The following is a 13,383-nucleotide window of genomic DNA, read 5'->3' on the forward strand; positions in this document are numbered from 1 at the left end:
AATTGACAGAATACAGATAATCCTGCCGCTGCTCTGAGCTGAAATCCACCACCCCAAAAAAAGACAATACAATGCCATCAATTCAAAACCCGCTGCTGCCAGTCGCTAGCATGACGTGTCATTTATGCTTCTGTAACCATGTTAAAATAGACATAAATAGGAATAAATAAAGTTGAATAAATAGGTTTAAAAAGTAAAAAAAAAAGTTTAATGTTAATTAATTCATACATTGGAAAAATGTTACAACAATAACAATTTAATATTAAAAGATCAAAAATATGATAGAGAATTAATGTCACTGCCCCTTTAAGATGCAACACCTTTGTGACATCGCTGCTCAGAGACGGGAGGAGCAGAGGAGAGAAGAAATTGGGGAAAACTGACAAGCAGTCAAAAAGTTGATTTTGAGTTTGAGAACGGGAACCTACCTGGTCAGGAACTGACAGGGATCATATTGAAGCTAAGCCACATTGGTTTTGGTGAGTTTTGTGTTGATTTTATTGCATTATGTCCATGCCCAAAACAGTACCCTCGCTGTTCCCCGGTAAGTACCAGAACGGCTCTGTTGGCACTATTGTGCCTCTGCCTGTCTGATTTGAGAAGTTCTTGAATTGGTTTCACACAGATTCATTAGTTGTTTTCCTGAATTTCAATCTAGGCCCTTTTATGGCCAGATCAATGACAATAGTCACAAATGATGACATTACTGTCTCCCTCGGCTAACCGTTGAGTTGCCGCTTCAGGCCGTTTTTGATTGCTGCTCTATTTTTGTGGCCCATTCAAGTGCGTCGAGTGTGTTCTGAGGTGGGTCTCTACCCAGAGCCAACGCATTCAGAACAAGTGGTCCAGCATTATTGCGCAGCATTTGGAAGAGGATTTCGTGGTCACGGTTGCAGTCCTCTACCCCAACTGTATTATCTATTATTCTAATTACAAATAACAAAAGGTGAGATAAACACAGTTGGCAGTTGTTACCCCCGTCTGGGAAAAACTTCCATTGTTAAGAGAAAACATTTCAGGGCGTGGATCTGACTGTCTTAAATCAGCATGGAAGTGACACACAGCGAAATTGGGGCGACGGTACAAATCATGGCTGTTGTGTGGAAAACTGGCCAGCTGAGTGAAAACCTCAGTTGTTGTTTTTTTTATTTATTTATTATTATTTATGAAAAGTATCCTGCTGGATTCCAAAGGTTACAACTTGTCAGGGTTGTTTTGAACCTTGTACAAAATTTAGACTTGGTCAAATCACATTACATAACATTACATACCTGGATAAATGAACTTTCCGAAGCTGAAAAATTGATGGTGCCAGACAGTCAGAAGTAATAAGTCCCCCGACCCGTTTCTCCTTCAATGTACCGTCATTTCCATAAAGCGCACCTAAATATAAGCGGCACCAGCTAAATGTAGGGGGGGGAGAGAGAGAGAGAGAGAGAGAGAGAGAGAGAGAGAGAGAGAGAGAGAGAGAGAAAAATGTGTACATATACAATGCTCAGAAACATTATTTGATTGACTTGTTCTGTGTTCGCCCTTTTCTTGTGATATAGAAATTATCAGTATTTCTCTACTTCCTTCTTTGACAGCCAGACCGACTGCCTTTAACTTAAAAGCTGCATCATATGCAATTCTTCGTTTGTTTTCCACAATGAGGGGTTGTGCATGAAAATTTCCTTTGCGCAAACTCGTTCTGTATTTGGTTCCACTTTTCAGTGGCGCCACCAGGGGGTGGCCAGGGGTGGCCACGGCCCCCCCTATAAATTTACTAGCCACCCCACTGGCCAGTACAGGTTGTAGTAGGGTACCGACCCTACTACAATGCATTTCACCCCAAATGCACAGCCATGTACCTTGTATCTACACAGATAAATGATCTCAAATGGAGTTAAGAGAGAAGACAGAGAAGATGCGTCAAAACGCGTCAAACAACCCGGAGCGCCCCGATCGGCTCGGCTCCCTCTGGTCCGATCGGAGCCGGGCCTCAGTAAGTCAAAATAAGTCAAAGTCAAAATATTCTTTCGTAAAAGAAGAGGGGGAAGTATGCGTCGTAACGTGTGCTTTTTAAGTGCTAAATAGTGCCTCTACAGCACCTGTTAGAGCAGCTTTTTGACGGGTTTTTGACATGTAGAACTGAGTTACGTAGCTAACGTTCGCTGCTGATTGTATATGTTATGTCAGTCATTTTCAGACAATGAAGAGAAAGTCCACAGACATCTCTTCTTATTTTAAAAAGAGTATTAGGACAGGAGAGAAAGAGACAAGGCAACAACAGAGGCTTAGTGAGGAGGGGGAGGAGAAGGAGGAAGAGGAGGATGGAGTAAAGGAAAATACAGAGCAGGATACACAGCCAGCGTCAATAACAGAGCCAGAAGCCAGGCAGGACTCAACAAAAGCAACTGCTCAACCTGTTCCTGGACAGGTGAAATTATGACTGTTTGGCCTCAATAATGAAATTGATGGCTAGGCTAGATAGTAACGTCATCTGGAGAAATGTATGTTTTGTTTAGTGTGTTTCCATTAAATTACAAATCATGACATAATCAATTAAAGCTTCTTTATTGATAGTTGAACTTCATTTGTCTGAATAGAAATACCCACAGGCTATTATTACAGCTATAATTGATAATTACTATTGAGAGGGACTAAATACCATTTTAGGCATTTCCTTAAGTCTTTCTGATAGTTTTCTACTGGCTGGTTTACTACAACAGTATAATGATATCCTGAAATTATGGCTTTTAGTTTTGGTGTGCCACCCCAAGATTTTAAGTGTCCCCATCTGGCCACCCCATGAAAAATTTCTGGAGGCGCCACTGCCACTTTTGCTTTTGTTGTTCGCCCGAACTGCCTGTCTTACTCTTTCCCGAGCTCTTTCCCCAAAAATGCATAGTTGAGAAGGTCCCCTAGTGGCCGTTAGCTGTAAAAAACCATAGATTAGCCGCACCGTTGTATAAGCCGCAGGGTTCAAAGCATGGGAAAAAAGTAGCGGTTTATAGTCCGGAAATTACGGTAGTCATCATTTCCCCAAAGCCAATTACAATAACTGGGACCCCGCCTGGAAAACAACCCAAGCGTTTTTTTGTGCTGTGGTTGACTGATGCTTGCAGCTCATTGTTACCACAACCACACTGAGGGACATCTACTGTTAACTTGTAAAAAAAAAAAAAAAAAAAAAAGTTAGTCCTGAGCGGCTGCGACTGAGACCCACCCACCTAAACAACATGCAAAATCCACATGCAAAGATATTGGTTCGGTGGGGGATTTGAACCCAGAACCTTCCCATTGTGAGGCCACAGCGCTAACTGCTGCACCACTGCATAAACGTGTTTTCGTATTTTATGTATTGCCTCCTTCACTTGTTAACATGCACGCCCACAAGGCTATGCACACATTGATATTTATGGGGTGACAGGAACTGGTTTGGCATTAAAATAATGATCATGTTATTAAAATTATTAAAGTAATATGATAAAAAAAAAAACAAGACTGTTTTTTCAACAATGACCAACAGATGTGCAGCTCAAAGAGGATTTTAATTTGCACCGATGCACACTAGCACCTCAATTTTGACCAGGTGCATTAATTGCACCCTGTCCCCAGTTAGCCAGGTGAACTCAATCAATGAATTAAAGCTGCAAGCAGCATTTGCGGAACAGAGCCTATGTGGCGGCCGCCTGCCGACGACGTCCACCACCGCCTGCTGATCCCCCCCACACCTGCTGATGCCCCTTGACAGATGCCGATGCTTGTCGATGACCCCTGACACCTGCCAACTCCCCTGACACCTGTTGACCCCTTCGGAATCCTGACAACACCTGCCAGTGCCCCCGACACCTGCCAACCACTTCCGACACCTACAGTCCCCTTCAGAATCCTGCCAGGCCTTGCCGATGCCTGTTGATGTTTGTCGACCTGTGCCGACCCTTGCCATTCCCTGTCGACGCCTCCCGATGAGTTTTGAAGCATGTTTAGTGAGTGAAATGAGAACTTGAAGAGGTCTTACTAATCATATGTCTGAGCAAATTATGCACCTTTTGCACAGTGTTTTTTTTTTTTGAAAGGCTGTTGAATGTAAATTATAGGCCTTGATGAGACAAACACGTGGGTTTTTTGAATGATGGCTGTACCACCTTCTAAATGGCAACAGCAGCCATTTATGTGTGCGTTGCCTAAAAAAAAGAGGAATAAATAAAAAGGCAGAGGGAACTGCAGCAGCTGAGTCATGTGTTTCCCCCACAGAGATCCTTGCTTCTGGCCTGGAAGCACCAAAATGAAATCATGCATTTAAGTTCAAGTGAGCCAGAGACACAGGGTGTGTGTGTTGGAGCACCTTCTCCTCTCTCCCCCCTTGTTAATCGCTGCAGAGCGACCCCGTAGACACTCTGCTCACGCTCCAGCACCCTCTCCCACAGGACGCGTTTTACGAGCAGAGCGTCTCGTGCAGCGGCTCGATCGGTTCACGCGAGGATTGCAAGATCGCGCGACAACCCAGGTAGTTTTCGCGTGTTTTTAAAGAAAACAACAATGAAACAAAACATTGATACGTTAAGTATCGATGTGTGTAAAAAAGAAAATTATAATAAACCGAACTGCTGGCATCATACAAAATGCAGGTATTTAAAGTATAGATGCATTTTGTTCATCATAGTTTGAGATTCAAAGTGAAATCTGTTTTTGTTTGACGGCTGACCTGAACAGCGTTGAAGCCGATGCGTCACGTTGATGTTTCACAGTAAAGTACAGCACATATAAATACAAAATCCAGCACATTGTGTGTTTTGATGAAAATCAGCCGGATCCACTGTGTTTTTACATCATTGACTTCCTGTCTGAACGATCCTACCTGCTACGATTGACGCAGGAGGGATGCGGCAAGCGTCAAAGAATAAATTCTGGCGTTCTTTTCCAGCGGGTCGCGTTTTACTGCTTCTGGGACGATTGTGAAACGCGGACGCTCTGCGCCTGGTGTGAGCCTGCTCATTGACTTTAGTGGCCGCGTTTTACTGCGTCAACGCGGACGCTCTGCTGACGCTCTGCAGACGCTTCTGGTGTAAAGTAGGGGTCAGGCTGCACTTTGAGCTGAGATCGAGAGTAAAAGCTTACGTTAGCTCCGTTTTTGAAACCTGGAAAACAAACGCTTCTAACTCGGCCAGTTCTGCGTTTACAGTAAAGATATTGGCATCATCGTTTAGCGTCTTCAGGAATCTAACTGTGTAACCAGATCGACAAGAACGGTGTAGGTGTGGCCAGTGAGTGAATGGACAGTCCGATTTTGGGGGGGGGTTTCAAACAAGTTGAAATATCTCACTTCCTGTTTGTCAGACAAAAAATGTTAGCGCGTATGGGATGTAGAGATTGACGAGAGGAATGTGTGGGTTTTTGTTGCACGTCGATTTGACGTTCCTAGGCAAAGCTAAGGGCATTTTAGTTTCCCGAGGGATGATTTTGAGTGTACTGTGACTTTAAGCGGCCGTAAAATGAAAATGGTTGGGATCTCAAAAACTTATTTGATCAACATTTTTTCATGAAGGTCTTGTCTGTGTCATACTCCATTTTCAAGCTGAAAGCACTTACGGTATCTTCGCAGAGGGTGCAAACGCAATTGAAGTTGCAGTCAGATTTGTACAGTTTTTTGATATATTAAATTTGTGGGCAGGTCAGACCTGCTTGCCAAATTTGGGGAGTTTTGGACTATGGGGAGGGGGTGAAAATGGGTCTCAAAGTTGGCTAGTGGTCGATTTTGAGTGTATTACCACTTTGGAGGGCAGTAAAAAAAACAAAAGCCTCTATTACAAAGTTATTGATAACTTGTCTATGTCATACTCCAATTTCAAGTCTGTCACCCTTACGGTTTCTGAGCCTTGTGTTTTGAGATTTTTTTAGTGAGTGAGCAACGCTGCGGTCCCCATTGCCTTAATTCTAAAACAATGGTCACGTTTCCCATCACGAGCAAGTTAGGCCTTGGTCATTTCATGCTTTTTTCGTATTCCGATCGGCAAAAAACTCACAAAGTAACCAAGTGCAAACAGTCCAAATCCGTTTTGTCAGCCGAATACCCAAACCACCTCGGCGAGGTGGTTTGGGTATTTGCTTCGCATAAAATCGCATTTGTCACGGACGTGCGAACAGAATGCGAGCGCAGTCCACATTAACGACCGCCTACTCCACTCACAACTGGACACTGCTCACGCATTTGTTTTGTAATCTTTACAACTTTCCACACTGCAGAAAGATGCTGAAGACATCAAATATATGAGCAAGATAAATAATTATATAATAAATAATTAAGAAGATAATTAATAATAAAGAAAAACATGTTAAATAACTAAATGTGCTTTTTATGAAAGGTGGCTTTTTTTTTTTTTTTTTTTAAGAATTTCAATATAAAATGTGATTTTACACTTTTATTGTTTCCTACATGATTCCGTTTGTTCATACGTACTTTTGATGCCTTCAGTGAGAGAGTGCAATGTCAATAGTCATGAGAATGAAAGAAAAGACATTCAATTCATATGGTGTGACCAAACTTTTGACTGGTAGTCTACATTTAATTAAAAAATCTAATCTCAATTTTTGCAATTTGATGCTTCACGTTGATTTAAAAATGTGTCAACCAACATAGCTTTGCAAAAAGTGTGACAGTCACAAAATTTGCCGCCGTGACAGCATTGAGATGATGAAGTCCCACAGCAGACACTGAACACAATGGCTTAAAAGTAACTGTGGAATCAGTCGAACTTGTAGGAATCCCAGTGTGTGGGGCTGGTGCAATAAATCTACACGACGCAACCAGTGAAACTGGTGCTCGGCGATGTGGGCTAAAGTCAGAACTAGAAGGTTAAAGCTAGTGACACTTGAGACAGCTGCAGCTCAGGCCAAACCATTCCCACCCCGCCGAGACACTGGCAGAAGAAGCCCACTTTTCTTCAACTTTCAGTGCCTATGTAACGTGTTTATTTATAATTGGACAGCCTTTTGTTATCATTCAGCTCCTGGTCCTGCCAGACTCTTGTGTGAGAGTTGCTGAAAATGTCTCACGTTCCACGATTCAAACAGTGTTATGCATTCTCCGATGTGTGTAAACGTGTCTTGTTGTGGCATGCAGAGACACATACGACATATCACATCACATATCACACCTCTTAACATGCCTTTCAGTCACCACCCAAAACTGAAAGCAGCGGTGAACGCGTGGCACTATTTCCTTATTCTTTCTACTGGCACTTGTTTCAGATGGAAAAAAGAAAACAAGCATTTCATTTTTAACCTACAGTATATGTCACATTTGTTGTAACATATTGGTTTCTTCGCTTGAAAGTTACGCAGTGCAGTTAAAGACGGCACAACCCCCCTCTCGCTGCCATTGATCCTATTAATCGTTTATCTACCGCTTTACAGAGTTTGGAATCATAAATGTATGGTCCAAAAGTTACCTAGAGCTGCTTTAAAGGCGACATTTTTTTTTTTTTTTTTTTTTTTTTTTTTAAAAGGAGCAAGCATCGCATGGCTCTTCATTTTAAATAGGACAAAAAGTGATTATGTCGTCAAATTACATATGCCACAAAAAATGCCGCTATAATTGACAGAATACAGATAATCCTGCCGCTGCACTGAGCTGAAACCCCCCCACCCAAAAAAAGACAATACAATGCCATCAATTCAAACCCCGCAGCTGCCAGTCGCTAGCATGGCGTGTCATCTATGCTTCCCATATAGCATCAGCATATATGTCCTTCTATCCATTCAGCTCTGTTCGGCAGAGGGGTCTGTGACCCGACTCACGCGGGACAATCGACTGACAGTCCGCAGCAAGTGGGCGAGACCTGGGACGCTCGGTGTGAGTCAGTGATTCTGCTTGTGCAGACGTCGGCTCGGGGGCGGCTGGGTTCAGAGGGAGTCAGAGGGGCAGACGTGCGGTGAGCGGCCTGGTGTGTCAGCGTGGAAGTGACACACAGCGAGTCTGGGGCGACACTACAAACCGCGGCTGTTGTGTGGAAAACCGGCCGTCTGAGTGAAAAAATAAAAAAATAAAAAAATAAATCACATTTCATTGTTGTTGTTTTTTTTTTATTATTATTTGTGAAAAGTATCCTGCTGGATTCCAAAGGTTTCCGACTCGTCAGAGTTGTTTTGAACCTTGGTCAAATCACATTGCAAATTCGCCTGGATAAATGAACTTTCCGAAGCTGAAAAATTGATGGTGCCAGACAGTCAGAAGTAATAAGTCCCCCGGCCCGTTTTTCCTTCAATGTAGTCATCATTTCCCCAAAGCCAATTACAATAACTGGGACCCCGCGCGGAAAACAACACAACTTTCAGTCAAGCGTTTTTTTTGTGGTGTGGTTGACTAATGCTTGCAGCTCATTGCTACCACAACTAGTGATGGGCATTCCGGCTCTTTTTAGAGAACCGGCTCTTTTGGCTCGGCTCACTAAAAAGAGCCGGCTCTTTCGGCTCCTAAAAAACGTCTCTTCAAATTTTTTGGTACCTAAAATAATTTATTACCAACAGTAATAAAAGATTATGCGTAATATGAATTACTAATGTAAAAAAAGAAACATGGACTATATCCAATGTTTATAATATAAACACACCTTTATTTATACACTCTAGAGTGATAAAAACTAAGATAGTAAGTGCAAAAAACAAATGTTAAACTATTTACAAATGAACTTAAATAACTATTAACAATTTTAAACTTTTTATGTTTCTTTCTCTGTAATTATCTGCCCTGTTTTGGAGAAGATTCTCTCTGAGGGGACTGATGTTGCTACAATGCACAGTCTCCATGCCATCACATGTGTAAGGCGTCGGTAAATTGAAGCCTGCAGTTTCGTGGCGGTGGAATCTGCACACCGAGCCGCGCTGTTGCGCAACAAAACGGGTCAAACAACCCGGCAAGCGACCCGGGTGATAATCGGCTCCGATCAGCTCCGCATCGATCGGCTTGCGATAGAATTGGGACACCCGGGACAACACCACCTTTTTTTCTTCTTTTTTTTTTTACCGGCCGCACGGATTGACGTTGAGCGTAACGTGCGCTAAATCATAATATCGCGCCAGTCGCGGCAATCAAATCACGTCAAAGAGCCGGCTCTTAGAGCCGTTTCGTTCGCGACCGACACATCACTAACCACAACCACACTGAGGGACATCTACTGTTAACTGGGGAGCAACTTGTAAAAAAAATAAAATAAAAAGCAAGTTAGTCCTGAGACCCACCCACCTAAATAACATGCAAAATCCACACGCAAAGATATTGGCTCAGTGGGGATTCCAACCCACACCAGACACCACTGCGTCAACATGTTTTCTTATTGTATTTATTGCCTCCTTCACTTGTTCACACGCATGCCCACAAGACTTTGCTTCGGCCCGTGTTGGCACAATCAAACAAATCAAGCCAAAGTCCACTGGACCAAAGCAGCCACAGAAGGGCCTCTAATCTTGAGGGAACAGGAAGTAGGAACTGGAGGGGAGCACAGGTGGAGACACGCTGGGACTGACACAACTGGATCACCGGCTCAGACTCCTGCCCAATTCTTTGTGATATTTTCTGCAGGTGCAACCAGTTAAAACAGGTATTGCGTTTATCTTTTACAGGGATATTAATGGGGTGACAGGAACTGATTTGGCATTAAAATGATGACGTTATTAAAATTATTCAAGTAATAGGTTTGTTTTTCCAACAATGGCCAACAGATGTGCAGCTCAAAGAGGATTTTAATTTGCACCGATGCACAGTAGCACCTCAATTTTGACCAGGTGCATTAATTGCACCCTGTCCCCAGTTAGCCAGGTGAACTCAATCAATGAATTACATGCATTATGGCTCCTTGGAAGTCAGGTAAAAGACAATCTATGGCAACTTTTAAGGGTAACAATGTACTATACTTATAAAACAAACAACCTCTTACAGCTTAAGGAGCACTATAAAAATATGTTATTGACACACACATATGTATATTCATATATCTATATCTATATATATATATATATATATATATATATATATATATGTGTGTATATATATATGTATATATATATATATATATGTATGTATGTATGTATGTGTATATATATATGTATGTGTATATATATATATATATATATATATATATATATATATATATATATATATATGTATGTGTAAGAAAGAATAAAGATAAAGAATAAAGTCTTGACCAATCAAATACTTTGAATCTGACAAATGGAAAAGGTGTACTTAGCTGGCAGCTGGTGTCATCGGGCAATCGGTGGGAAACCAGCCATGTGTGCAGCTGGCCGCCTGTGCATTTGATTGTGTGTTGTTGTTTTTTTTTTCGTTTTACAGCAAACGTGAAATGTTTCTGCATCGCTGTTTGTGACACACAGTATGTAACGGGAATGCTTCACAGGATGGCATTTTTACATTGATTTTTATTTCTTTGCATTCACGAGACAAACGTTAACATTTGCCTCAGCCTCACTCTCTGTTCCGTGCAGATACTCAAGATGGCAGCAAGCTGGCTGGGACTGCTGTGCATGGGAGTGTTTTACCTGGCGGTGCTGGCAACCGGCATCTGGGCGTCCAGGAAGGCCAAGCTGGAAGAGAGGAAATGCCCAGGGAGATCCAGCGAAGTTACAATGGTTGGAGGGCGGAACCTGAACATCTGGGTCAGCATCCTTACGATGACAGGTAGAACTAAAAAAGAAAGGGCAGAAAAAAGGATAGTCATGTTTAGAAATCATCATTGCACTACTGGCCTTCAATGAAACCTTTGAAATAATGTGACTTGTTTGAATATTTTACAGCCACTTGGGTTGGAGGAGGTTATATATTGAGCTGTGCTGAAATTATGTACAATCCCACCAAGGGCCTGGTGTGGCTCACTGCTCCAGCTGGCTACTCAATGAACATGGTCTTAGGTAAGTTGGGCATTTTGGGCAAATGGTTTCCAAGTTTTGTTTTTGTTTTTAAAATGTTCCTACCTGCTATTGTTTGTTGTTGTTTGTCTCCAGGGGCGCTCTTCTTTGTCAAACCCATTCGCTCCAAGAACTACGTGACCCTCATGGACCCTTTCCAGAACAAGTACGGCAACACCGTGGCTGCCATCATCTTCATCCCCTCCATCATCGCTGACCTCATGTGGATAGCGTGTATCCTCGGTGTTCTGGGTAAGTCAGTTCTCTCGCTCTCCATCCATCCATCCATCCATCCATCCGTCCGTCCATCCATCCATCCATCCTACTCTTCACATCCACTTGTTTCATTTTAATAGGAGGGACTATAAGTGTTGTCATGGAAATCCCCTCAAACCTGGCCGTGGTTGTGTCTGCTGCCGTGGCGATCGTCTACACGCTGATGGGAGGACTCTACTCTGTGGCCTACACTGATGTCATCCAGCTCTCCTTCATGTTCTTTGGCCTGGTACAGAGATTAAGTCTTGACAAATTACCCACATTTATCAGAGAAGTGGCAGATTTATTAATTTATTGTGTCTGTTGGTCTATTGTTATTGGGACTGGCACTTCTTTACTTCCTCCTTCTCCCTGTTCTTCTTCTCCACAGTGGTTTTGTGTGCCTTTTATTTTGACGAGCCCCGCCTCTGCTAATGCCACTGTTGCCACAGTGACTGAGATCCATCGGGAGCCGTGGATCGGCAAGTTGGAGACGGAGGATGTAGGACGCTGGATCGACGAGTTACTCCTCCTGGTAAAGGACTAAACGTTTGACTGCATATTTGCACTTCCAGTGCTCTCACTTCACAATTTTCCTCAAAGGGCGTTGGAGGGATCTGCTACCAGGCGTTCTACCAGAGAGTTCTGTCCACAGCCACTGACACCCAGGCAAAGATCACGTGCTACGTTGGAGCAATATTGTGTCCAATCCTTGGCCTCCCGTCAGCCATCGTTGGAGCTGTAGCTGCATCTACAAGTACCAAGACTCAATCACTGAACATCCTTTTATTCACCACTATTGTTATATTTTTTCACATTTCAGACACATTTTCACCGACATTTGCTTTCAATTTGCCAGACTGGAACCAAACCACCTTTGGGTCTCCCAGCCCCTATGAACAGGGCAAAGAAGGAATAATCTTGCCAATTGCCCTGCAGCATCTTTGTCCGTTCTACGTGTCAATGGTGGGAGTGGGAGCCCTCGCCGCCGCCGTGATGTCATCAGTGGACTCTGCTCTTCTGTCCGCCTCCTCACAACTGGGAAGAAATTTCTTCAAGAACGTCATCTGCAAACAGGTGCAGCTCGGATAACGACATTTGTCAGCCGGCAGCGTCTCAGCACGAACCCTCCATTCTGACCCTCCAGTGTCATGCATTTCTGTGTGTAATGACAGTACAGCTCAGCATCAGGCGCAAAGCTTATTCAACTAAATTGCCCAACGTTAACTTTTTATGTCAGTTATCTAATTTCTATGGATAGAAAAAAAATCAGCAACAGTCTTTTACGACGTTACAGGTTCTCACCCTAAAAAGCATCTGATTTGAACTGTTAAAGCTTTACTTAAGACTGTCCCTTGCTTGAATCCCGAATCCAACAAAATCTGCATTTACTGCACACAGTGAAAAATGACTTGATTCTTGACTCTCGCAGGCCTCGGAGAAAGCCATCATCCTGGCGGTCAAAGTGTCGGTCCTGGTTTGCGGCGTGCTGTCGACGGGGCTGGCCATGTCGACAGACTACGTTTCTCTGCTGTGGATCGTCAGCTTGGACGTCTTGTACTCCATGATGGTGCCTCAGGTGGTATGCATCTTCTACTTGCAAGAGAGGGTGAACAGATTCGGCGCCTGCTTCGGCTGCGCTTCGGCCCTGCTGCTGAGGATCCTGATTGGCGAGCCGATGATCGGTCTACCGAATGTGCTGCACCTCCCGTGGGACAAGATCCTGGAGGACGGGCAGCGGCAACACTTGTTCCCTTTCCGCACCGCCATCATGCTGATCACCACTGTCAATATTGTGGTGGCGTCGCGCCTTGCTGAGTGCCTCTGTGATAAGAGAGGGACGGTCACGGCTGACCATCAAGACATATACCACTTGGAACCATTTGGACCAGTCATGGAGGAAGAGAACAAACTCAATGTAGCGATGTCTGAGCTGCCCCTCCAGGAAAGCAACACAGAAGTAACCTACTACGCAGACTGCGACTGTAGCTGCTTTGACTTTGAGTTTTGAGCCAATTTAATTTTCACTTGCCGTTGCTTTGACCAAATCATTTGTGTCAAGGAACGCGACCCACCTATGGAGCATCTGGACAGAAATGAATTTTTAGTGCCAAGTTTAATTCCAAAGTATTTTATGGCCTTTTGCTGCTTGTCAAAGTGAGTTTTCTGAAAACAATAGACTGATTTCAACGTAATGAGAACCAAGTGAGGTCAATTGAACAC

General features: G+C 43.4%; 1 protein-coding gene across 2 annotated transcripts; it reads left to right on the forward strand.

Moving 5' to 3' along the window:
- The first annotated feature begins 16 nt into the window (after nucleotides 1–16).
- LOC142890911 (high affinity choline transporter 1-like) lies at nucleotides 17–13,256 on the forward strand. Of its 2 annotated transcripts, XM_076030237.1 has the most exons (9): nucleotides 17–479; nucleotides 10,486–10,678; nucleotides 10,795–10,908; nucleotides 11,002–11,157; nucleotides 11,262–11,410; nucleotides 11,552–11,695; nucleotides 11,764–11,917; nucleotides 12,020–12,237; nucleotides 12,593–13,256. In XM_076030237.1, exons 2-9 carry the CDS (start codon nucleotides 10,495–10,497, stop codon nucleotides 13,169–13,171), a joined length of 1,698 nt encoding a protein of 565 aa, XP_075886352.1. In that variant the 5' UTR covers nucleotides 17–479; nucleotides 10,486–10,494; the 3' UTR covers nucleotides 13,172–13,256. The 2 variants fall into 2 exon arrangements, with proteins under 2 accessions (XP_075886352.1, XP_075886353.1); XM_076030238.1 differs by lacking the exon at nucleotides 17–479 and having other exon boundaries at nucleotides 10,241–10,678.
- Nucleotides 13,257–13,383: the final 127 nt, after the last annotated feature.

The sequence above is a fragment of the Nelusetta ayraudi genome, unplaced genomic scaffold, assembly GCF_046127955.1.
Source record: "Nelusetta ayraudi isolate G7.1 ecotype Tasmania unplaced genomic scaffold, CSIRO-AGI_Nayr_v1 ptg000027l, whole genome shotgun sequence".
NCBI lineage: Eukaryota > Metazoa > Chordata > Actinopteri > Tetraodontiformes > Monacanthidae > Nelusetta > Nelusetta ayraudi.

Bases quoted from the DNA above. Each gene is read 5' to 3' on its own strand.
- LOC142890911 (XM_076030237.1), top strand. From the start codon at position 10,495: ATGGCAGCAAGCTGGCTGGGACTGCTGTGCATGGGAGTGTTTTACCTG. The intron at 11,411-11,551 runs GTACAGAGATTA...TCTTCTCCACAG, and splicing joins CCTTCATGTTCTTTGGCCTG to TGGTTTTGTGTGCCTTTTAT. The intron at 11,696-11,763 runs GTAAAGGACTAA...TTTTCCTCAAAG, and splicing joins TCGACGAGTTACTCCTCCTG to GGCGTTGGAGGGATCTGCTA.